This window comes from Copadichromis virginalis, linkage group LG1, assembly GCF_057382275.1.
Source record: "Copadichromis virginalis isolate Kocher_CV1m ecotype Utaka linkage group LG1, C_Virginalis_male_GT1.1, whole genome shotgun sequence".
Lineage (NCBI taxonomy): Eukaryota > Metazoa > Chordata > Actinopteri > Cichliformes > Cichlidae > Copadichromis > Copadichromis virginalis.
In genome coordinates this window covers 26,348,711-26,373,094 of record NC_140618.1, presented here as the reverse complement: position 1 = coordinate 26,373,094, position 24,384 = coordinate 26,348,711, and the positions used below count along the sequence as shown (strand labels likewise).

Sequence of the window (24,384 nt, the reverse complement as noted above, 5' to 3'; positions counted from 1 at the left end):
CAAACGTGGAGCATTTACTATATAGGATTGCAGTAGTGTTTATATGTAGTTTTATATAGTTAAATTTAGCCATGCAAAAAAATAAAGGATTAAAGCACAGGCTAACAGTGATGAAACCATACCACTGTGTCAGTACTGTGTGCAGTTACAACCCTATTATTAGTAATATACACTTTATTTATTCAATTGAAAATTTCTCTGAGCATCAACAAGACCTTTGAAACAATCAAATATACTGAAATGTTTTGAATTCAAGTTCACCATATAATTTCCAACTATAGTCACTTGTATGCCGACATAATAAGATGTTGTCAGTGGGTTTCAATAAGTGATTGCCCCTCTTTGGTGTGCCACTGTAGTTTTCCCCATACTACACAGTTCTTGTAGTGTCTGTGTATGTGTTTTTGTGTGTATACATTTATGTTGGTTTGATATTACTATTCTATCACTGACCTGCCCATCAAGCTGAGCTGTGTAGAAAACCCAAGTGGAGGGGGGTTTGAGGGGGAGAACTTGGGTGTTTGATGAAAGCCTAGACTCCCTTGCTTTAAGTGACTGGCTATTGATCAGGATGGCAATCGTGCTAGCACTCTATTAAATCATAAGCAGTCTGTCTCTCGGCTGTGGCGTTATTGAGCTATTGACAAAATTGGAGGAGTTTAACAACAGGGACTACAGAGCCTGCAGTTACAATAGTTGATGCATACCAGATGTCCTTATAGACGGATTCTCCCTAGAGAGACTGATTCAAATGAATGACATAAGTTTGGAAGTTTGGCTACATCAGCATGTTTAAATGTCAGTAACATTTAGTGACATCTGAAAGACTCAAGACCAAATATTGATTTTAAACAACCACCAGTGTTTACTTGTATGAACTGTACTGTACATAGGTTATTCATGTTTAAAGGCCTCCAGCGAATAATATTTGATCCTGCAAATTCCAATAAAATTCTCTTAGGACAGAAAAATATAATACTTAGGAGCAGAAATATTCTGGAGTACAAGAAGTACTGTACAGCAAACAAACTAAAACTATTGCTATGTCCATGTGGTTGATCAACATAGATATTTGTGTTTGTTGTTCACTTAAACTTGCAAATGAATTAGCTTGAAATCACTAAGCGTGTATACTTAACAAAAAAAAAAAAAAGTAAACCTCTTTGCTAAAGATTTGATGCTCCAGTTAGCAATCTGGTTACTGATAATATGTGCTCTTCTTAAGATGGATTCATTGCTGTTACCAAAGACTCAGTCACAACTTTACCAAACGTTTTAAAACAGATTATAGACAGCCCCAAAAAGCTATAAATGGAGAGCCAGGTTATTAGAAATACATCACTCTACGTTAAACTGTTATTTTAGTCACAATAAAACATTGTAAACTCTTTGACATGTTTTCTAACTTTTATGCCTGCTCAATGTAAGAAAGTAGCTGCAGTTATTCCATAACAAACTAACATGACCAGGTTATTCTTGTGTAACCATAAACACTTTTTTTAAAGAAACTTCCGTTTTTGTTTATGTTTATTTAACACTGCAACCCGCACAGAATCCCTTGTAAGCTTTGCTCAGTATCTGTTGTACAGCCAGTTAATGTTGAATTGTGTTATGTTTGGTTTACATTTCTATCACACTCGCCTGCTGTGACGTGACTAGATAAAGTATTTTCATTTTGAGCATACCACAGTGGCCAGATGTCTGCTGAAAGTTCAATCTGTATATGTTAAAACAATACTGGAAGAATTTACCTTTCAAAAATGTTTTTACACTCTGAAGTAAGGTAATGCTGTCTGTATGTGATGAAAAAGACAAATTATAGGGAAAAAATGTAAAGCAAAATCAAATTCTATGTTGCTACAACTCAAAGTCAAAGAACAGAATTGCTTGTAATCATCATCTTCTCTTGATTCCTTGATCATTGATGCATCAATCTCATCAATCTAGTCTCTGAATTCAGTGATATGAAGTTCGTTTTTTTTTTTTTTTGTCCCAGAAGACTTGAATCACAGTGCAGCTAAGAAGCTTCACCTGACTTTAGTGGTGCCTGATAAAGATTTCATCAGGGTTTGACTGCTGCCTCCCTCTTTGACAGGCTTAGCACTATTGTAATTAACCCCACTTAGCAGTCCATTATGTTTTCTCTTTTTTTTTCTCCTCCCCTCACATTTTCTCTGTCTCTGCCCTGCAGCAAGCACTGAAAGAGAACTTCAGGCAGAGGGAGACGGAGGAGAAACAGAGGAGAGCGCGGGCAGCAAAGGAGAAGGCAGAGCGTGAAAAGCGGGAGAGACAGCAGAAGAAGAGGAGGTTGCTGGAAGTCAATGCAGGTAAAGACTGCATAATTTGCTTTGCCTGTCAACTCTTGCAACAATAAAACCCTTTCACAGAGCCGTGTGCTGAATCAATCTAGGGTCAAGCGGTGTAAGAGATCACTCAAAGACAACGAATCTCATTTATAACATACAGCCCAAATTTTAATGGATTAGAATTGACAGCTATTTTCTCACAATTCAGTTTTCAACACTATAAAAATAAAACCCCCACATCTGTAGAGAAAATCTGTCATCTCATTTTGATTGATGGATGTAGTTAAGTAATGTTTAAAATAATATCCATTATGTGATATTAAAGCGTGTCATAAGGCTTTTATTTTAAACTGTCACTCTGTCCATATCACTCATGTTGAAATTACAGTCTTAACTTTAATTATTTCAAACCAATTAAGCCATCAAATGTAGCTGACCTGTGCATTATTAAACCACTATTACATAGTAACACAAATTTGAGACATGAGCTTTATTGTGTTGCTTTATTTTCATTTGTGCCCTTGTAGACAGTGGGTTTTTTTGGGGTTTTTTTTTTTTTGTTTTGTTTTTTTTTTTACAATATTACAAGGATTACAGAAGTTCACTTTTTAACTAACCTATCTTGAGAGGTCAGAAACATTTGACAGGATTCAGAGTATTACTACAACACAGCACTTTCAACTCTTCTTGTTGAAACAGTGTTTGTAACCTTAGCATATCCAGTCTTTCTGAGCAAGACAAGTATTATGCCATTGCCTTTTAAAGGAGATGCTACAAACTGCCAAAATTAAATGAAATCCTTCTTTATGTTTCAACATTTCAAGATAACTAGGTCATAAACTAGGACACACAAAAAGGTGGTATCTTTTTGGTTCTCAAAAAAAGAGAAAAGCAGCCAAATGCAGCAGAATAAGAATTACTCTACAAAGGAAAAAATAGTTTCTTCTGATTTCTGCCCAGAATTTAGCAGAATGCTTTTTGCTCACATGTAAAAATAAATATAGCCTTTTTATTTTTTTAACACTTTTCAGACAAGTGCTAAATTAGAGTAAAGAATCTGATTTGGAGAAATTATTTTTTTTAAAACAAAAAAGACAGTCACTCCTATTGCAGTATCAGAGAAGCTTGCGCTCATGCTTTATTTGACATATTAATAAAAAATGAGTGCATAGTAGGTTCAACAATAATACCACATGCACCATATATCAGTTTATATGTGTAAAACAAGGAAACTATTTTGAATTATTTGGGTGATGGGGCAAGTTTCACAAGCCTAATCTTGTTCAGTTTGTGACTTGAGTGAGTACTGCCCTGTGCAGTATCACTTAAGTGTCATGTGATTGCATTATCTGTCAATAAATGCATTATTTCAAAGTAGTGTATTTCCTCTTTTAAAAAAAAAAGCAAATGCTTTAAAACGCATCCATCAGAGCAGAAACTCAGTGCACTAAAAGTGAATAAACTGACACATGAATGAGAAATTAAATTCAACGCTCAGTTGAATTGCATGAACATGGTCATAAAATCCATGTGAATAGTTACGTGTTTGCGCCTTGCTTTGATAACTTGAAAAAAATCATTGTGAGACTTCAGAAAGATGGAAAAGGATAAAAAGAAGATTGGTGACCCTCAAAAAATCAACTGAAATATATTTGCTGCAGTAATCAGGAGGTATAGAAGAAGCCATAGTACTACCAATCAGAGCTCTAGCGTTTGCCCTGCTAAAATGACGATATTGACAGTGTGTCACAATCTTTCTGAGACAGACAAGTGCTTCAGACTTGAAACAGGGGTCATCATTGAAAATCTGATTTTCTGTGACAGCTTAGACCATAGGTGTCAAACTCTGGCCCGCGGGCCAAATTTGGACCGCAGCCTAATTAAATTTGGCCCATGAAGCCATACAAAATTACTATTAGAGCTGGCCTGCATGTACTGCTAATACTACAATTCCCAGAATGCTCTGTTGGTGTTTTGGTGCATCAGTCATGACAGGACCCATTAGCACCCTCTCCTCTGTTGACCATAGTCATAGCAACCATGCAAATACTGCCATGCTACCTATCCCAAAATGGCAAAAAGAAAGGCAGAAAACAGGAGCTTTCTGGACAGGTGGGAGAATATGAGGAAAATTTTATAAATGATAAAATGATAACATTTAATTCAGAAGGCTGCAAATACATTTTTTATTTAAGAAATGAATTCCACTGATGTGTTATTTAATTGCAATATTAAGTTATATATACGTTTATATAAGTTATATATATTGTTTAGTATTAAGTTATGTTTGTTCCATATTCAGTTTTTCAGCAAAACTTGTTTGAGTGCATAAGAAACGATTCCTTGTTATATTTGGAGGAAGATTTTTTTTTCAATGAATATTAATGACTTTGATCCAGTTTTGTATTTTGGCCCACTGTGTATTTGAGTTTGACACCCCTGGCTTAGACCATGGCTGTCAAAAATAAGGCCTGGGGGCCAGAATGGGCTCAGCAAAGACTCCAGTATGACCCAGTGAAAGGCTTTGGAAAAAGTGCAATGAGGGCATGGATTGTGAACTTTCTAACTGTAGTTTTACAGATTTTAAAGACCTCCACCATTGCCACTCATACTGCATCAAATAGTTTTGCAATAGATACGCAATTAAATGAAATGACAAAATGAAGTACCAGAACCTTTTGCTTTACACATGTATTGTGCAGAAAATGGAGATGTATTGTTGAAACTGCACTTTGTTTTCTTATATTATGATATTTCATGGATGACCTGTTTAGTTAAATGTCCTTACAATGACAGAAAGAGTTTTTTCACCGGTCTGGCCCACAATTTAAACTTAGTTTGAAATCCCTGACTTAAACAGTGCAAAGAATAGACCATAATGATAACCCCCACTTAAAAGAAGAAGAAAAAAGTCTTGTTCACATATTAGGCATTTGGCACATATGCAAGATAAAACTAAAATAAATTTGTGTAATTCAGATGACGTCCAACATATTTGCCATTAACCTTGCAAGGGCTTCTAGAGTGCATGGTTCCTACAATGAAGAATAGAGGTGGGAATGTGATGATAGGGACATGTTGACATTTATAGATTGCACCATGAATGCGTGTTTATGTAAGACAAAATATTTTCTGACAGCATGCCTCCCACTCTCCAGTAGTCTGGTACAAGAATGATATTCCAGCATGATAATACAGCAGACTGCCAAAATCAGAGAAAAAGAAAAAAGGTAAAACTATGACCTGGCTGGTGCATTTCCTGACTTGAATCCAACAGAACACCTTTGGAGTGTTTTTAAAGAGGAAGGTAGAGCAACAACCCCTCCAGCAAAGAACAGCTGGAAAAAATGATCTAAAGAGCGACAGAACATCTCTGGAAAAAAGTGTGCAGTGCTGTACAGTATCCTACATGCAGGAAAACATGGAGTCTGCAACCACAAATAAAGGAGGTGGACAAAGCTTGTGTTCAATTTGAAAATGAAGCAGTTACGTGACACTGTTTTAAGTCATTAGACTGTTAAGCGATACTGCGTGGGGTGTACAAACTATCCTATAAATGCAGCATCAGTGTTTACTTTGAGTGGTTACATGCTGTGAAGACAGAAGTTACTGTTAAACATTCCTCATTTATATTGATATTTTGCATTGACAAATGGGACCTGAATCTTATAAATCATTGTCTCCTTTCCAACTTTCAGCAAAAACTGAGAAGACAGCACCTAGCTGTCTAAAATGTTATTCTCAAGAGATACTACTGCGTCTTACACAGATGGAGGCTGTTACTCTGGCTTGTATCATACATTATCCGATACAGGCTGTAGTTTTATAAATCACTATTAAATATTTAAATTTGTATTGTTGCTGCATTTGATGAACATATTTTCTCTCAAGGGAAATTTATCTTACAGTTAGAAAGCAAAATCATAACAGACCTCCAAGTGGGAGTAACACTGAAACTATCCCCAGTGAAAGAAGCTCATATCTGTCAACATAAATGCATTTTCAGAAAGTCATAATTAATTAATACTTGTCCACCCGATAGTCTTTTCTTTAACCACTTATTGGCTTCAGTTTGTATTTTAATTCAATTTTATAACACTAATACACTGCATTTGGTCTTTCACAAGGGGCACAGAGCAGTTATCTATTCTTTTGCCTGAACCTAAATAATAAGAGAACAAGATTAAAATGTATCTATACGTTTTCCCTAGCAAGTGTTAGTGTCTAAAGATCGGATGAAACCTTCTCTTTCCATGAGCACAGAGCTCCTCAGATAAGATTTGAGAACATTTACACAACAGAACAGCAATAGAATGATTAATGAGTCATAATTGCAAATTTAGCAGACGTTTCACTTAAAAAAACAGTATTTGTTACCTCATTCCCTCTTGTTGAGCTGTGCGTATCAGACCAAATTTGCATTATGAGCCATAATTGCAGGTAAGGCTGTTACAGTAGAGTCAACACAGCAGTGTAAACAGATATTTTGTTACTTATCTGAGAGCGACTTGCCAACAGTATGTGGCTGTTGTTCATTTTATCAAATGTCAAAATGCTAACAAATGTCAGCAGGCGGCTGTTCTCAGACAACAAAAAGCAGGCCTAGACAGACTGTATTTGAAGCTGTGTTTCTCCACAAAAGGACAAAAACCAGGTGCTGGTTTTCACTCGATGCACTTTTGCAGTTTTTCTGAAAGACTCAAAAAGTTGGTCGCTCACCCACCCCAGAGTTAATGAAGTCTGACATTACTGTAGAAAATGGGATCTTGGCAAGATAAATATGCATCAGTTGGCTAAATTATTGTTCCTTATGAGCCACAATGGCTGCATGTGTGTTTATGGCTAGGCCAATCATTGTGCTAGTGGACGTAGTTTAGCCATGCGTAGTAAAGTCTCTCCATGTCAGCCCTGCTCACTCAGTTGTTATGTTTCTGATTAAACCCATGACAGACATTTGTGGCATCATTGGGCAAAAAATTCTATAATAACCTTTGAGCATATTGTAATTCAAATTGTTGAACAAATGAAAGTCTGGTCAATATTACTGCCAATGTAAATGCACTCATGACAAGAACATTTAGCTGTGAGAGCAGAACCACAATTGTCACAGTTAATAAATACCAAACGAATTTCATAAAGACAATCTCCAATACAAAAACTCCCATTTTAGCATTCACTGTCTTCTTCAGTGGGAGAAAATGAAGGACCATTAAAGTTTAGACTGAATTTGAATGCTGGAGAACTTCAGCTTAAATGAGCAACAGCGTGTGCAGCAGAGGGAAGATGTGCCGTGTGTACACATGCTGCAATTTTTCTTGGTCTGACTAGTTGTTTTTCTGGAGGCACAGTAGCTCCTTCCACAATTTGGAGGTGCCAGCAGAAGCTGATTGTTTTCAGAGAATATCTGACTCTTGTACTCTTGCAAGGATATAGTGACAGCAAGTAAGACAAAAATCAAATCATTTTTAAAAAAGTTACCTACTGCATTTAGAATTTAATAAGCATCCAGTTTATGCCTTTGGTACATATGCAGTTTGCAGAGTTGTTTTAAATGCCGTCTGTGCTTTGTCAGATGTTATGTCTGCAGAATAATGTCCCAAAAAAAATCTGTATTTTATGGCTTCCTTTTACCAGTTATAGTTTTGTCAGAATGTTATTTTTTCCTATTTTGCATAACGTGATGACTGTAGAAGGTGTAATTACACTGGCCTGCTAAGTCATTGGTTGCTTGAAGTGAATATGAGAACTATGCAATTCTACAAAAATCTTCCAAGCCGCCTACAGATCCAGTATCATTTTTGTATTTTCAAAGCGACCCAACTCATTAATTTGAATGAACCAGTTCACTGTCAACTGCTCTCAAGGAAACTGCTGGGAAGTCATTTTTGTGGACCAATATACAACGGCCATCTGCAAGGTTTCCCATCCCACACAAACAAATATGGAATCCATTACTATATAATGCCTTATAGTGTACTACTGTTTGTTGTCATTGTTTATCTTGTGGTTGCCACAGCAAAATGCAGAGCAACTGTCACCCCATAACTTCACAGCAATCTAATTTCTTGTCCTATTTAAACACATTTAATAACCCTTCAAACGTATGAATGTATTATCCAAACTTCCTTGAAGCAGGATGTCCCCATGAACACACCCTCAGTGCCTTTGTAAATATGTCTACATACACAAGTTTTTCTTATCAAAGTGCTACTAGATTAATAGTTATTTAACTAGAATTCTCCAAACATAACTCTTAAGAAGGAAATATTTGCCTTATGCCAGACAGTCTGATCCCTAACCGAATTGCTTTTTGTTGCCAGTTTTCTTTTTTTTTTCTCTTTTCCCCCCCTTTTTACCTACAAGCACTCCTGGTGCCAGAAACACGTTCAACAGTTGAGACCCATTTTCAGTGCTCACACTAAAGCTGGCAGAGCCATTTAGCTTGGCAGTCCGAGCTCTGCAACAGCATCTACAGTCATTACTATGCCAAGCACTGTAGCTCTCCTGTAGACGTTAGGGTGCAAGATCAGAACCACTGTGCTCCATCCAGGCCAAACATACAGCTGTGGCTTTACTATCAGGCCACACCAAGGCCTGTCTTGGCTGAAGCATAATACAAACCACCTCATTTCTCTTTGATCTGGCCTGGGAACGCATTTGCCACAGATTTCCTGAAATTTTACAGTTTTGAGCTAATCCAGTAAACACGCACGATGAATAATTTCAACATTTGTCCTATAGATGGGTTCTCTTCTGTATACTAGACTGTTAATTCCAGCAAAAGAGGTAAAGGCAAAAAATAAAACTACTGCACATAAAACGGTGTTTGTGGGTTGTGGTACTGTTGCAAAGACCTGATATGTTAGTTGATTGATTATCAGTGGTCTGCAGGTGCAGGCTTTGAGGTGCTGCGTGTGCAGTTATTATCAAACACTTTATGTGGATAAGGTACTCCTACCTGTTTGTATTGTTCGTGTGATGTTTTAGCACAAGAGAGATAGATGGCAAAATTGTTGGATGACATTGAAATTATGAAAATTACTCCCCTTGTTACACAACATGTTTGTTTGAAAGCTGCACACCAAGGTTGAGGAGAAGTGTACCATACCGTACCATGAGGCATATTACGGTCTAGATGCTTTTGTGCAAAGGCCTCGAAAGGCTTGTGATGGTAGAGGTTGGAAGAAACTCTTGCTTGTTTAGCTTGGATTAAGCAGAAACTTAATATTGTCTTGAGAAATCAGAAAGGGAAAACTTTGTGCATTTTTCAAGAAAACTGCAACTTGAATAACAATATAACTAAAATAAAAATGTGTCTAAAAAGAAGACTAGAATGCCCTGGAGTGTGAAAATTGAGAATCCAAGCCACAATTACATAGAATCTCTGCTTCTTCTTTGTACAGGGTTTAGCTACCCATTTAAAACCAAATTTGTGCTATTTGGCTTTAAATATTGTTTAGAAGAAGCCTCACTGCTTAATTAAACATTTTTCATATTTTTACCTAAGATTTTGATGTACCTCAGATCATTATAGTCATATGGCATATTAACAGTAGATCACCAACATAGGGCTTTCAGCATCCTTTGCTGGCACTGAGCGCTTTCAATCCTTGTGTGAATTTGAAAAACTCTTGCTTGTTTAGTTTGTAAACTACTCCAACTGACAACTTGGCATCTCTTCTACTTTCCTGCCTCTCTGTGTTGGTGAGTGTTTTTACTGCAAACTTTTCAATTTAAAAAAAAAAAAAAAAGTAGTTCAAAAATAAGAAAATCTGAAGAATAAACTTCAGCCAATTTTTGTCAGAAAGGCTTATATAAATATGCCTAGAGCTTGAAATTTATTTAGATACGCTCAGTTTAAGATAAAGCTAAAGGCAAACTCGGTGACATAGCTAAGTCGTGATGTTTCTGGCATTGCACACACGTGTGCACACACACACACACACACACACACACACACACGCATGCATACAAGCGGTCTGTTTGGATGAAATGAATACGTGATAGAGATTTGGCGTTTTTCTACCAACCCAGGACAGGATTTGGTCTCCCTCTCTCTGTCTTTCTCACTATCTCTGACTCTCTCACTATCTCTCTCTCTCTCTCTCTCTCTGTCTCTCAGCCTATTTATTAACTAAAGAGCTTTCTCTTTGTTTGTCAGGGAGGATTGTCCTCAATGGAGATTTTCTGTGTAATCATCTGATTATCCATCAATTCCCTAAAAAGCCCCAGAGAGGCTGTGTATCCACATTATGCTGAAGGGCAAAGCAATGAGACAGGGAAGGAAAGGGGAGGGATTTTTTTGAGGAAATGATCAAAACGAATTTAATCTTCTTTACCTGTTACAGGTATCTGCATTCAGTTTGTTTTTTAGCTTTGCCTAGTTCTGTATTCCTGGAACGTGAGCTTATCCCAATTTCCTTCTGATATTCCTCCAGCTCTTCTACCTGCACTATAATAGACAGCCTGGTTTCGTCATTGGTCTGTTCTGGCACTTTGAGAGAGCAGGAGCATCAGCTTGCATGCATTTGCATAGAGCCCTATGGAGATTGAAATTCACATTGAATAGGTGTTTTTTTTCTTCCTCCTCTGGCTGTGCCTAGCTTGTGTATGACAAATCTGTTGCATTAACTCCCAGGGTAGGCCGGGAGCAGGAATGTTTGTGGAGCGACAAATTACACATCAGAGCTTTATTTAACATTCCCTACATGGCTACAAGCAATGAACTATTAAGATGTCAAATAGAAGAACTGCTACAGATGCAACCCTGCATGCAAAGATACTAAAAGTATAGGAAGGGCATAAGAAAGGGAAAGAATAAAAATCTGTTTGAGAAGCAGGAAGCTAGTATGAGAGTCTGCTTTCTCGTGAGATATTTATTCTGCCAGTCGTACAGTTCCTTATAGTTCAGCTTTTAAATTTGAGATTGCCTTGTTATTAAGTATGTGGTGATAGATGATAATTGCTGGAATTTACAGTGATATACAACAGTATGACAATCTTTTTTTTTTTTTTTCTCCATTGAGTATTCAGTTAGTATTAGTATTCATTATGTATTAAATTAACGGTACCATTGAAAGAATATTAATTTTCCCCACTATAGTTTGCTGCCGCATCCCTTTCATATAATTGACACACTGACACACATCCTTCCCTCCTTGCACACTGTGAAATTAATGTGTGCAAGACGGGAGCTCATTGGTCCATTGCTATATAAAAGAAAAGGTTATTGTAGTCGGGCATTTGTAGAGATGTAGGTGTTGTGCCTCTACCCTGTGTGTGTGTGTGTGTGTGTGTGTGTGTGTGTGTGTGTGTGTGTGTGTGTCAAAAATAGACTCTGCACCCACACCAGACACACAGTATAACAGTTAGGTGTGAGAAAAATTACCTTACGAGTTGATGACACTTGTTACCAAGTACAGTGAGAGCTTCCCAGTAAGTCATCCAAGACAAACCAGTAGTGGACATAATGCAGTCCGTTGAGACCCCACGGTACAATATAATCACAATACTTAACTCAAGAGACAACATGAATGGTTTTAAATATTTTTGCAATGTGCTGAGTATTGGAAACAATATATATAGCAATTTCTTTATTTTGACCTTTTTTTCCACCTGCGTTTTATATCCCCAAAGGCACAATTTTTCAGTGTCCGTTTCATTTCGTACAATACAGTAATCAGTCTCCTCTTCACACTTAAGCCATTTTTGTTGCAGCAAAATTGCTCCTGGATTGCTGGATTGTCAAATAGACATACTGACCAACATTGTCATTTAAACCAAGAGTGTTGCATGTGTCATGAAAAACTGCTCTGCAGTCCAGTCTAGTTTAACTAAATGCAAATGCATGGACTTCTGTACTGTTATTTTAAGCACGAGATAACCGTCAACAGTTCTTTGTGAGATAATGAGCCACACATCATAAGTGTAATTTTCAATTCAATTTTATTTATACAGCACCAAATCACAGCAACAGTTGTCTCAAGGCGTTTCATATTGTAAAGTAGACCCTACAATAATACACACAGAGGAAAACCCAACAATCATATGACCCCCTAGGAGCAAGCGTTTTGGCAAGAGTGGGAAGCAAAAACTCCCTTTTTAACAGGAAAAACCTCCAGCAGAACCAGGCTCAGGGAGAGGTGGCCATCTGGTGTTGACCAATTGGGTGAGAGAAGGAAGACAGGACAAAAGATGCTGTGGAAGAGAGCCAGAGATTAATAACAAGTGAACCCTTCCTGCTGTACTTGACTTGAGAGCCTGGGTACGACTGTGTCCATGGGGAGGAAGGGGGGGTTGTCCACACATACACTCAGCAGCACCAACGGTGGACTGAATAGGCAATGAGTTTTATTCTTTCAGTATGAAAACATTTAGTTTGTTTTTGAATTGTATATAATAAAATATCAATATGTGGTGTCATACAAAAGCAGACATCATGAAATAAATTAAATCCAAACGAAATCATTCATATAATAATAAATGTGGGGACTGGAACTAGATTGTTAGCAGGAAATATTTTGGGTGTTGTCAGCTCTGGCATTCAGCCTCCATAGATTAGGATCTTCGTCAACTTTGTAGGTTCTTATGTTCCTCAGGTTCTACCCGGATATTTTTGCAGTGTGATGTGAAGAGAGATCTTCTGTTGTTGGTTTGTTGTTTGTTTTGTTTTTTGCATGTCTGCAAAAGTCTTTACGCTGGGCAAAATTACACAACATGAAAGTTCAGTCCTAAGGGCTTATTATATTGTAACAAGATGATTAATATTATTCAATCAAGGCATATTATCACAATTGTAACATTTGTCTTTATCTCTTTCCTTTTCCTTACCATAGTTTTCAGAATTGTAACTGCCTTGATTCATCTGACAGTCACGTTGGGTGCTATTCTGATCGGTTAATGTGTTTTTAGCAATGGTGCCATAGTAGCATAGGAGCTATATGAAAACGTTGCCTTGCAATAAGCCTCCTCTTCTCCACTCAGAGTATCAAAGTGAAGTCTAAGTGGGTATTCAATGTAGAGAAGGGTAGCTGACTAGCCTTGCTGCACCATTTGTCTTCTAAGTGTTCAAGGGAACACCGTGGTGGGCCTGCATTCATTGTACTCAGGCATGCCATTTTCTCTCCTTAGCTTTTCTATCCCAGCCCAATTGACCCTATTTCGTTCCTTGCTCCGGCCCACCTCAGCTACACACTGCTACGACTGGGTCATTGTCCTGATGATAAGTGCTACATCCTGTTGAGTGAAGTGGCGGGAGACATTAGTCTGGGTCTGAATAAAGGGTAGACACTGACACAAGGACAGATTACTTGTCCAGACAATGGAAAACGCCAGTTTGAACAGGCTCTGATTAAATAAGATAAGATAAGATAAGATAGAACTTTATTAATCCCTCGGGTGGGTTCCTCTGGGAAATTCGACTTCCAAAAAAAGCACAGCAACGACCGAAGTTACAGTTACAGAACTGTTATATATATGTATATATATATATATATATATATATATACACACACACACAAATAGATGGTGATTGAAGTTTCACTTCAGACAGGAGGATAACTATTGCTTTTTCCCAGAGGTAGAGGTTCAGTTTAGACTTTATTCTGCTTCCAGAGTCTATTCTTTTGTTTTCTGGGAGAGTAAACCATGTTTGGCTTTTATCTTCTTGTTCATTTGACCTTTTCAATTGTATTTCTACATTTGCACTTTACTTTCACATACGTAACATAAATAAAAAAAAACGTTCACATATTTTTTTTTCTATCTTCCCAACAAAGCACAGTAGTAAGCTTGACACATTTTATTAGCGCTCATTTGCAACTTACTGATATCTTTCAGCACAAAAACACAGGACTTCAAGCTTATTATTAAGTTTCACTGATGAAATTGTGAGCTTGTAGCATTTACTATTATTAAGCTTTTAAACAGATATAAAGAAAGCCTAGACTAGTTCTCAGAAGTGTCTGCATTGATAGAGGTTTCTGTGTACTTTGCACACCTGTCCTGAAAGCCCTGATCCCCAGAATAGAAAGAGGGAGGCAAATTGTGCACATCAGAGCCGGGATGCGACTCAGTCATTGTCCTATCCCTTTCAGCAATCTTAGTTCTCCTGCCACTTCCTCCTCAACACCACCTTTAAGATCTGAATGACTCTTTCAAACCCATTTCACAGCTGGGAGCTTGACTAATATTCTGCTGCCATGTGTTTCCCCTCCATTACAAATCATGTGACATGTCTGTGATTGCTCTCTCTCCAACTTTGTGAGCACGTGGGTGTAAGTATATAAATATATGTTATGATTTTCAGTGTTGGGATGTCTGAAAGAACCTCTTGTCTACATTGTATAAAGCAGTTTTCTGTCTCGGCCTTTTTGAGTTGCATCTGATTGATGTGTAAAATTGGACTGTTTTTGCTCTCATATATTCCTGAGGCGGGAGATCTGAGTGGGTTTCGTTTTTCCTCGCCTCCCGAGGCACACAAAGCGTTTCATGTTCTTGTGGGTTGGAGTCAAACGGAGTACTACACATGAAGGCGAACACTGCAGGTTGCGATAGATTGATCTTCTCCTTTTTGCTTGTTTTCTGTCTTGTGTGTATTTTTTCTCTCTCGTGCGTCTGTGTGTGTTGTAGCGAGCGCAAAGCTTGCTGTCTGTGATGAATTGCTACAGCACTGGAGACAAATTTGGACGTCGAGGGGCGTTGGTTTTGCTCAGAAACTGTAGCTGCCTCTACGCTCTGCGTAATGATGAAGAACTAGGCACATATCAGCCAGAGGAGTGCAACTGCTGTAAATGAAAAGCACAACAAATGCACACATTGGAGCAGACAGACAAGGAAGTGGACCATTATACATCTACTCTGTGCGTGTGTTTGTAGTCACAGCTTGGTGAAGGGCTTTGGTACAACCATAGCCAACTACCACTGGGATCTTCTGTCCTCAATACAAAACCCTGAGCCTATTGGCACTTTTTTTTAGTTTAGTTTTAAGTATAATAAGAAAATTTCAGTTTGTAGGCCCCAAGATGGTTACAGGTAATCTCTCGTGAAAGTGTTTCAGATGGAAAAAGAAGCACAAACCTTGTAGGCATGTTAGACGTGGTTAAACATTGAATACAGTCTCAGCAATCATTAACAGTTCTTAAATCTTTTTTCACATTCATATAAAGCAGTTTGTGTGAAAAATGACTTTCTCTAAGAGAGAAAGAAGGAAGGAGCTACAGGTTTATCAGTTCTAGTCAGTTTTAAATTTTAATTATGTATTCTGTTACAGTCTATAAAGCTGGCTAGTCTCAGAGCAGCAGAGCGGATCAATCACTGTGTGGTCGGCAGAAACACTTGCTTGCTATAGGATTTTCTTGTGCCATTTTTAAAAAAAAAAGAAGTATTATTTTGTATATCCTTTGAGACACCCTCAACTCACTAAAGGTCAGTATATTGGAGCTTGCAGATCAGTTCTTGTTCTTCACTAAAGTTAGTTGACTCTCAAATGGTATCTCAAAATTCCTTTTTCCTAGGCTACAGTTTTAAGCATAACCAAGATGTTTCTTGCAGATATTCTTTCTACTTAATACTGCAATCCAAAATAACCGTGGGGAGAGTTAATCAATGTGATCAATGCAGAAGGTGGTTGATAAGACATACTGTTGATTGACTGACTATAATAATGAATACAAAAATAGAAAAAAGATTTGTAACTCTATATGGAATTCAAAACTGGTGTCTGACATTTCAATAGCAAATGTTAGACCAGGGATCGGCAACCTGCAGCTCTTGAGTCCTTATAGTGCAGCACTGCGTGGTTTGGGAAAATAAATTAGAAGTATTTAGCTGAAATGTAATTTATTTATGTTAGTTCTTTTTTAACTTGTAGTTCTAAATTGGAAGATTATTGTGATATTGACATATAAAAATAAAATTATATTCTATTATTTTTTTCATCGCTCAAAATAAGCGTCACACTCGCGGAAGCCGGTTTACCCGCCGAAACGGCGTGCATTTATCGAGACTTTCAACCCCAGGTAGGCCAATTATGGATCTTCGGATCCACATTATGTCAGCAGCTGTTCTCCACCATGGACTATGTTAAAAACAAAGACCGCTCACGCCTCACAGACGACAGCTTACAGTCCTGCGTAAGATGAAGTGACTTCGTACAGACGCTGTGCGCAGAGGTTCAAGAGCAGAGGTCCCATTGTAAACATACCATAGCAGACCCGACGATGTTTGCATGAACATGCTTTTCAGCACCTCTTTAAAGGCCACTTTTCACACACGGTTGCTGTACGCTTACAGCCGGCTGTAGCTTTTCAGCTCACAGCACGACACACACCAACACAACAACACAGATAGCACAGAGGTTAAGGTGGCGAGGCGTGATTGTGGGTGCCGCTCAGGTGCGTTCGACCACGCCCCGCCACACACATTAACCAGGTAAAATACATATTTAGGCAGAATTTTGCAAATTTCTTTTTTTCTTTTTTTTTCTTTTTTTAGCAGCATAGTACTGTTTTTCCAATTATTATTATTTTTTTTAAAAGTCAGATCAAGGCTTCAAAAGCCCAAAGGCGATATAAGGGTGGCAGCTCACAACAGTTTTTGTTTGCTACATGGATCATTTTAGTTCAGCTGGGTGTCTTTCCTTTTGTTATATTTCTTTAAGAGTTCAAAATGTGTTAATTACATAAATAAAATGTAATTTTCTCTGTAGCACTTCATGAATTTCACAAGCAACACACCTTAGTTGTTCACACAAAGCATAAAGGTAAAAAAACAATATATACGGTGTTATCTTCATTTTAGATGTCAAAAAGTATTTGCGGCTCCCAGTGTTTTCTTTTGTGTGGAAACCGGGTCCAAATGGCTCTTTGGGTGTTAAAGGTTGCTGACCCCTGTGTTAGACCCACCCAAAAAAGAGTTATAGTTGATGGGTCATATTTGATTGGTCTAGCTAATAAACTTAAAGTTAAATGCACTTGAGTGCATCAATTATTACAATAATTAGGTTACATGCTACTGTTCTGGACTATAATGCTGTCGCCAACATATGCACAAATGGGATTACTGTACCCATATGTGCTTTAATATGAATATTAAATATTTCATATCATCGTAGAATGCCAGGACCTTTGGACCAATAAAGGTCCAAGTAGAGTTGCAGAGTCCCAGTTGCAGTCATATAATTTGATTTTATTTTCTTTTTCCTCTGGTGTGTGTTATTTTTCCACGGGGAATCAGGCGAAATGAAGGAGTGAGAAAAATACACAGAACCTTAATCAAAGCAAAGTCCTCCTACCTTTCACTAAATCAGTGGTGGGACTCAGTAGTCACACCTTGGCTGATGGTACATCTTGGCCAAGCTATGAAGTAGCTTATGAAAAAAAGCTGTACCAACTTTTCTAGGGCATTGCACTCTGATTAAGTTGACTTGTACTTGCCTAAGTAAAGCAACAGTTAAACAGTGCTTATTTTCATTTGAAATGTAAAAATATTTTTAAAAAAATGTCATATGATTGTCAAAGTTATGCAACCCTGTGGTCAGTGAACTTCACTGAATAGGCCAGCGTTATTGTTTGCATGTCACAATAGAATTAAGAAAAGCAATTAAAAAGCTTTTTGTAACCTGACTTGCTATGTTGCATTTTATAAATATGATGCAATATGGTGTTTGTTAAGTACATCCAGTAAGTTAATATTTAAGTTAACCTTTGGTTAGTGCTTAACTTAGACAGAGAAACAGCTGATGGATAAACAGTGCCACTCAGTAATTAATTATTAAAAAATGACTTGGATATAGAAAACCACATACTTCATGTCTGATTGTACGTAGAGGAAAATAACGTGACCTGAACTAAGGGAGAAAAGCTTTTCATATTTGCAAGGAAGCTTGACAAAACAATTAAAATTTTATAGGCAACACACACCACAGCATTTAAAAGAAAACACCCCCACACACATTAGCATGGCAAACACAGTGTATTTTGTCCCTTTACATGCCCATATAGTATACCTGGCTGTTGGCTGTTTTTCTTTCTATTTTCAACGCATATTACTGGTCAGGTCTATCATTTCCCTCAGGTGTCAGGGCCAGGTTTTCAGTTCCACCAACCAAAAACACCATGATTTAAATGTCAAAGTATTTCCCTTTCAACACATTATCAGCATTCTGGTAGTTTCTCTGCTACTACAAAGCAAGGATTCGATCTTTTAAGTCAAAAAAAATAATTAAATACTCTGAAACACGATGTTCACAACTTTGATGTATTTCAGTTTCATAACATTCTGTTCATTCCCTTATACTCTTGAACCACTTCTTATTTCTTTTATTTTGCTAGTGATTTACTGAATCTCCAGACATTAATGGAGCAGTATATAAGGCAAAACAGAACTTGTACTCTCTTAGGCAGCTTTCTTGTCATCTCTTTAAGTAGCCTTCAGGTATAGTTCTCCGGGCTTCTTGAAGAACATTCAAAACTCTTCTTTGGGTGTTGGCTGCCTTTTGTTCTGTTCTCTGATGATCCCACGCTGCTTACATTGGCAGTGTGCTTGGGATCATTGTCGTGTTAACAAATTGAGCTGTTGCCAATCAGGTGTTGGTATTGAATCGTGGATCATAGCTGATGGTACTTTTCTCCTATTTGTGATTAATTAATTTTGACAAGGTTCCTAACACTATTGGTTTAACTCCATGCCCAAACCATGACAGAGCCTCCATAACCTGGCTACAGACACTGTGTTTTTCCTGTCTCCTGACTTTCTGAGTACATATTGATGACGATTTGATACAAATATTTTACTTTGTGCAGACCAATTCTTGTGTAATTTGGCATTCCTCAACGTTTTCATCCAGTTTCCCTTAAAAATGGCGTATTATCAGCCAACAGTTCACTGAAACTGTTGATGAACAGTAGATGCATCAACTAAAGGGCACAAAGATGGGAACAAATGATGTGTCTTAGTGACAGGCTGCTAGTAACAAAGTGCCTAAAGATACAGTTTAATGCATGTAGACACAACACTGGTTCATCCTTTTTGGTACCTTTTTTGTGCTTGAATGATTCATAGATCAGTGTTAAGTAGTTCAATACACACACACACACACACACACACACACACACACACACACACACACACACACACACACACACACACACACACACACACACACACACACACAAAACATTCCTCTAAAGATGGTCAGCTACAAGGACTGGACTGATAGTGAGTGAGCCAATTCCAAAAAAATATTTTGAAATATCTTCTGAAAGGCTGAAGGCTTTTGTTTAAGACCACTTTAAAAATTACATGAAATTCTGTGGCTGTTTATAAGAACTTGCTGACTTACAGTATGCAGGACTTGGACCTAGATTCTTCATATATTGGACATATAACCTTATAGTAGGCATAATGTAATGTGTATGTACTCTAAATTGACACAGTCAGTATAGGCAAACTAAACAAAATTACACGTTATAGAATTTAGTTTCTTCCCCTCTTGCATTTCTTCTAAAATCCCTTTTTTTTTTTCTTCTTTTTTTTGGGCATTTTTAGAGAATGATGAGACAGGTGTGATGGATAGTTTGCTGGAAGCCCTACAGTCAGGAGCTGCATTCAGAGACCGCAGGAAGAGAGCGCCAAGACCCAGAGGTGAGTCTAATATCCCACATTTATACAGAACGACCCACACACACAGAAACCAAGTACACACACTGTCTGGCAAAACACTGATGGAATTCCAATCAGATGTTTAAATAATGACTTCTAGCTCTAACCTGTCACCTTCATGCATTTATATTTTTTCTTATTTTGTTTTTAAAAGTTGAGCAAATTGAATGCATCCTCAGGTTCTTATGTTTTAGCTTCATTTTCTCTCATTCTCAGTAAATTGCAAAATACACTGGTTTGTTGTTTGTACACATTCTTGCCAGCAGCGCAGCGCCAGAGAGTCTTCAGCTGACACAATTCCTACAACTGTTTGATGTGTGGATCTTGTTTTTTCCCCCCTCTGGGATTCTTAATTCCAAACGAAAGATGTGAAAAATTAAATGTAAATCCAAGATGTGATTTGAACGCGTTTGGAAATGATTGGTGACTAAACATTGACACTGGCACCTTAAACTTATTAGCTGTACCTCGAAAAACATTATTTCTTGCTAATGAACTTCACTTCACAGCTGTTCATCACTGGGCCAATGCCGTCACATCATCGTTCTAATCCCACTTAGTACTGTACATGTTGGCATTATTTGTCCGCTGCCCTCCTTACAGATAACCACCACCAGACGATCAGCCCCAGCTCCTTCCGCCAGGTCCTCAGGCCTGTTAATTATGGTAAAAACACAAGATAAAAAAAACTGTTAAAGCCTAAAGCACGTTCAGCGCTATCTTTCATCTGCTCTTGGAAATCAGCCTTAAACTGCTCTTGCATGTGTTATATTGTAAATTCGTATATGTCCTGCCTTTTTGTGTGTTAAGTCACCTTGTTATTTGTTCCTTTCGCTTTTTGTGACCTTGCGTGTTCTTTCTGCAATTATGCAAGACTATTGGTAAAGCAATTTGAGTCGGTGCTATGTGTGGATGTTAAGAAAGTTAGGATTGAAATTCTCTGAAAGTAGTGTGTGGGCTGTTCTGGTGGCTCAGTTTGATAAGGCTCCTAAATTGTGTAGTAAGTGAAGCATTTTGAATGCAGTGTTTTTGTAGTAGCCGGGTTCTTTCACATTCTTTAAATCCAGGAGAGAATAACATTTTTCTTTGGAATTTATCAAGTCTGACCTATGGACTGTGTGTTTCTGAAGAGTGCTGAGGCATACAGATAAAGTGCTATGATACACGTTGGATATAAGCCACTTGTAGCCTAGATTGCTTCAGGTATTTAATATTCATCATCGTCATTTAGTACGTTCATATTATTGTTTTAATGTTAAGACATCTATCTGTATGATGTCCTTAGAATGGCGATTGGATTGGCTACTAATTATGCTAAATTCAGTTATCCTATATTACTCATACTTGTGAACAGATATTGTGCGTTTAGCTGTAAACAACAGCTTTCTTTTGTCAAAGGTTCTGCAATCATCACCAAAGCACTTAAAAATTTATTCTGTAACCCTATTACCTCTTATTATTTGTAATTGGAATCCCAGTCGGCCAAGTGCAGGCACACATGAATAAAATTATTCACGCTCAATCCACCCACATCATTGATGGCAATGATAAAGGGCCTGGCTCTGTTGTTCTGCTACAGCTTATCTGAAATTAGATTGGAAAGGGATGAGGGGGAGGGATATATATAGGGTGGGAGGAAAGAGACAGATGTGGCTGTAACATAAGAAATGGAGAGAAATGGCGTGAGATAGAGCCACTTGGTAAGGGCGAAAGTTAGGAATAATATGAGAGAGAAAAATGGACTGAGTGCAGTGTGTGTGTGTGTGTGTGTGTGTGTGTGTGTGAGAGAGAGAGAGAGAGAGAGCAAGTGAGTGAGCCAGTAACTCTTAAGAGGGAACAAGCCAAAGCTTTGTACTATTAGCAGGGGATTAGAGTAAATAATAACAGTGTGAACTGTAAAGGAGCTGCTGCTCAGTGTCCATGTGGTGCAAAAGACCCCATGGGGTGTGGTGCAGGTAAGAAGTTGCTGGAAGGTTGCTGACCCAGCTGCCCCCTACTGGCAGCTTCAGACATGGCGTGTTGATTAATAATGCTCAAGGCTTTAGCCTGTCACTGCAGGCATCATACTCACTGCCAGCCTCCCAGAGCAAACACAGCTAATTACTTTTCTCTGCCCAGCCCCAGCACCAGCTCAGCCCTCTCAGTGCCCATTCATCTTAATTTCTCCCTCTCTGCCATCTGCCTCCTAAATAGCACTCCTCCTCATTTCCCTACCATCCCATATCCCCGCTGTCTTCTTCTATACACTCATGGCCATGCAATGGCCCTCCCCATACATAATTGCCTGTTATTGGTATGGAGTGTCTCCACTGCTCCTGCCTCACCCCTTCTTTCCCATTTCCCTTCTCTCCTTTACTCCTACAGAGATCCAGGCCTTAATTGCCCAGAGTTTAGTCGTTGGAGTGAGTGAAACCCACAGGATGCTCTCTGTTTATTTGGGAGGTGATGAAGTTTAGTCTGCGGCACAAGCACTTAAACAGCTGCTTTCACTTTCACACCACGCTACCACCTCCTTTTCCCACTGTTTTAAATACCCTTTAGTAATTGATCTCAGGGGTCTTGCTTCACTCCAGTGGAGCAGCAAAGAGAATTAAAACAGAAACATCTGCGCCAGAAGATACTGTAATTAGTGGTAAAGGAGAGAGATTTGAATGGTCAATCTGAACATGCATGGTGCCATTAAGTTTTTGCACCAAGGGAGTCTCGAGTACACCACTCTGTTGTCGGTGCCAAACAAATCAGATGGCAGATTTTTAGAATGCTGCCTATCACAGTGTGATGAGACTGTGGAGTAGTTTGATAATGGTTATAGTGCTTTGTAGTCATGATGAGTTTGATTGCCACGGAATAGAAAACAGGATTAGAAGATGGTTTGCAGTCTCCTACACTGTTTGTTGCACACAAATGAATGCAGTCTCTCTCTTTTTATCCCTTTCCCCTTCGCTTTCATGCACTCTTTGATTTGAGGTTGGGCCCCAGTTTGAGTCCCTTAATTTTCCTCAGCATCCTCTGTCTCTCACATCTTGTCTCCTGGTCTACCCCTAAATTGGCTCAGCACACTTTAACATGAGCCAGCAGCTAAGGTGTTTAGCTAGGTCTGCAGTCTCCCCGAGCACACGTACACACATAGACATAAAAGTACACAGAAACACCAGCAGACTTTAGGAGATGAAGGTAAGCAGGCTTTACGATGGCTGTGGCCTGGGTTAGGATAAGGCTCTGGGGCTCCTCAACACTCTAAATTGGATTGGGCTCCACAGAATGATGGATCGATGGTGGTTAGCCACACAGGTGTAAGATACTTATTGAATCTATAAAGCAGCCATAGCTTTTTAACTGTGTCCTTCTGAAAACATCTCTCCAGGCGCTCTCTGGTCATTTCTGGCTTCTTTGCAAGATCTCATCACAGCCTTGCTGACTCCCAAGCTGGCGTGTGCATGTACATATCTAGGGAAATCACACAGCTGCATGTTTAATGGTCGTGTTTGACAGAAAGACAGAGAAAAGGAAAACACAGAGAGTGTGCAACACAGCACAAGCCAGAGGTGCATTGTGTAATGCCCTTGTCTTGGATGATCTATTATGGAAAGTGTGGGGTGGAATGGGATCTATGAAGGAGTAAATGTCTTTGTCTTTAAGAGCAATTACTTCAGATGTCTTTAGTGACACCCGACCTAACAATTATCATGTGTGATATAGCTCTGAACTAGAGCTTGAAATTGATGTAAAGGTCACTTCACAAAGTCACTTAGCCCTTTTACCAAATTTTTTTTCCTTCTTACTTGCAGTTGAAAGCATTAATGCTTAAAAGTAAGCCTCTAGTTATTGGAGATCTTCTGTCCTATGTGTTTGACGAGTCAACTTTATGACCCTTTTTGCTGAATTTATTTCTGTGTAATGTCAGATACTTGGTTCGTGCAGGCGGCTATTCAGTGCTGATTTTAAATGGCTTGGGTATAGGTGCAAGTGGTAGTGGAAGATGACTAATCGACTTAATTTGAGACTCAACCCACGGTGTCTTTGAGAGGTTGTTCTGAAGAAAATCATTACGATGAAACTGGGGTGAGTGTGCAGTTAAAATGGAAGTTAAAAAAGTACAATAAAATAGAAAGTTTGTTTCCACCCGACTCTGTGTGTTCTCGTGTGCTCACATGTGGGTGAAAAGCTAGCATTGCTGGAGCTTCCTGGGGCTGGATACTCAAGTGGAATCTGCCGTTAGATGCTGGTCTTTTTTGATTGGGCCACTTATAGACTATGATATGTGGATTCCACTGCAGGATGACTGTATCCTGCAGATTGTATATGGGCTTTTTCAATCCTTTTCATATTCTTGTTCTTTCAAGAAAAATGTGTGAAAGCTACCAGTCCCTCAAAACTTCCTAAGTCTCATCTTTAAGTTTTCTTTTATTTCTTCTTT

General features: G+C 38.4%; 1 protein-coding gene across 7 annotated transcripts in view; it reads left to right on the top strand.

Moving 5' to 3' along the window:
* The window catches only part of LOC146718866 (protein diaphanous homolog 3-like), a 173,755-nt gene that overhangs the window by 94,544 nt on the left and 54,827 nt on the right, over positions 1–24,384 (top strand). For 5 of the 7 annotated variants that reach the window (XM_085456679.1, XM_085456695.1, XM_085456686.1 and 2 more), the window contains 3 exons: positions 2,192–2,327; positions 19,854–19,949; positions 20,571–20,633. In XM_085456679.1, the coding sequence (XP_085312805.1) occupies positions 2,192–2,327; positions 19,854–19,949; positions 20,571–20,633 (295 nt within the window). The remainder of the gene's footprint in view (positions 1–2,191; positions 2,328–19,853; positions 19,950–20,570; positions 20,634–24,384) is intronic. The other 2 variants (XM_085456713.1, XM_085456703.1) reach the window with 1 other exon arrangement.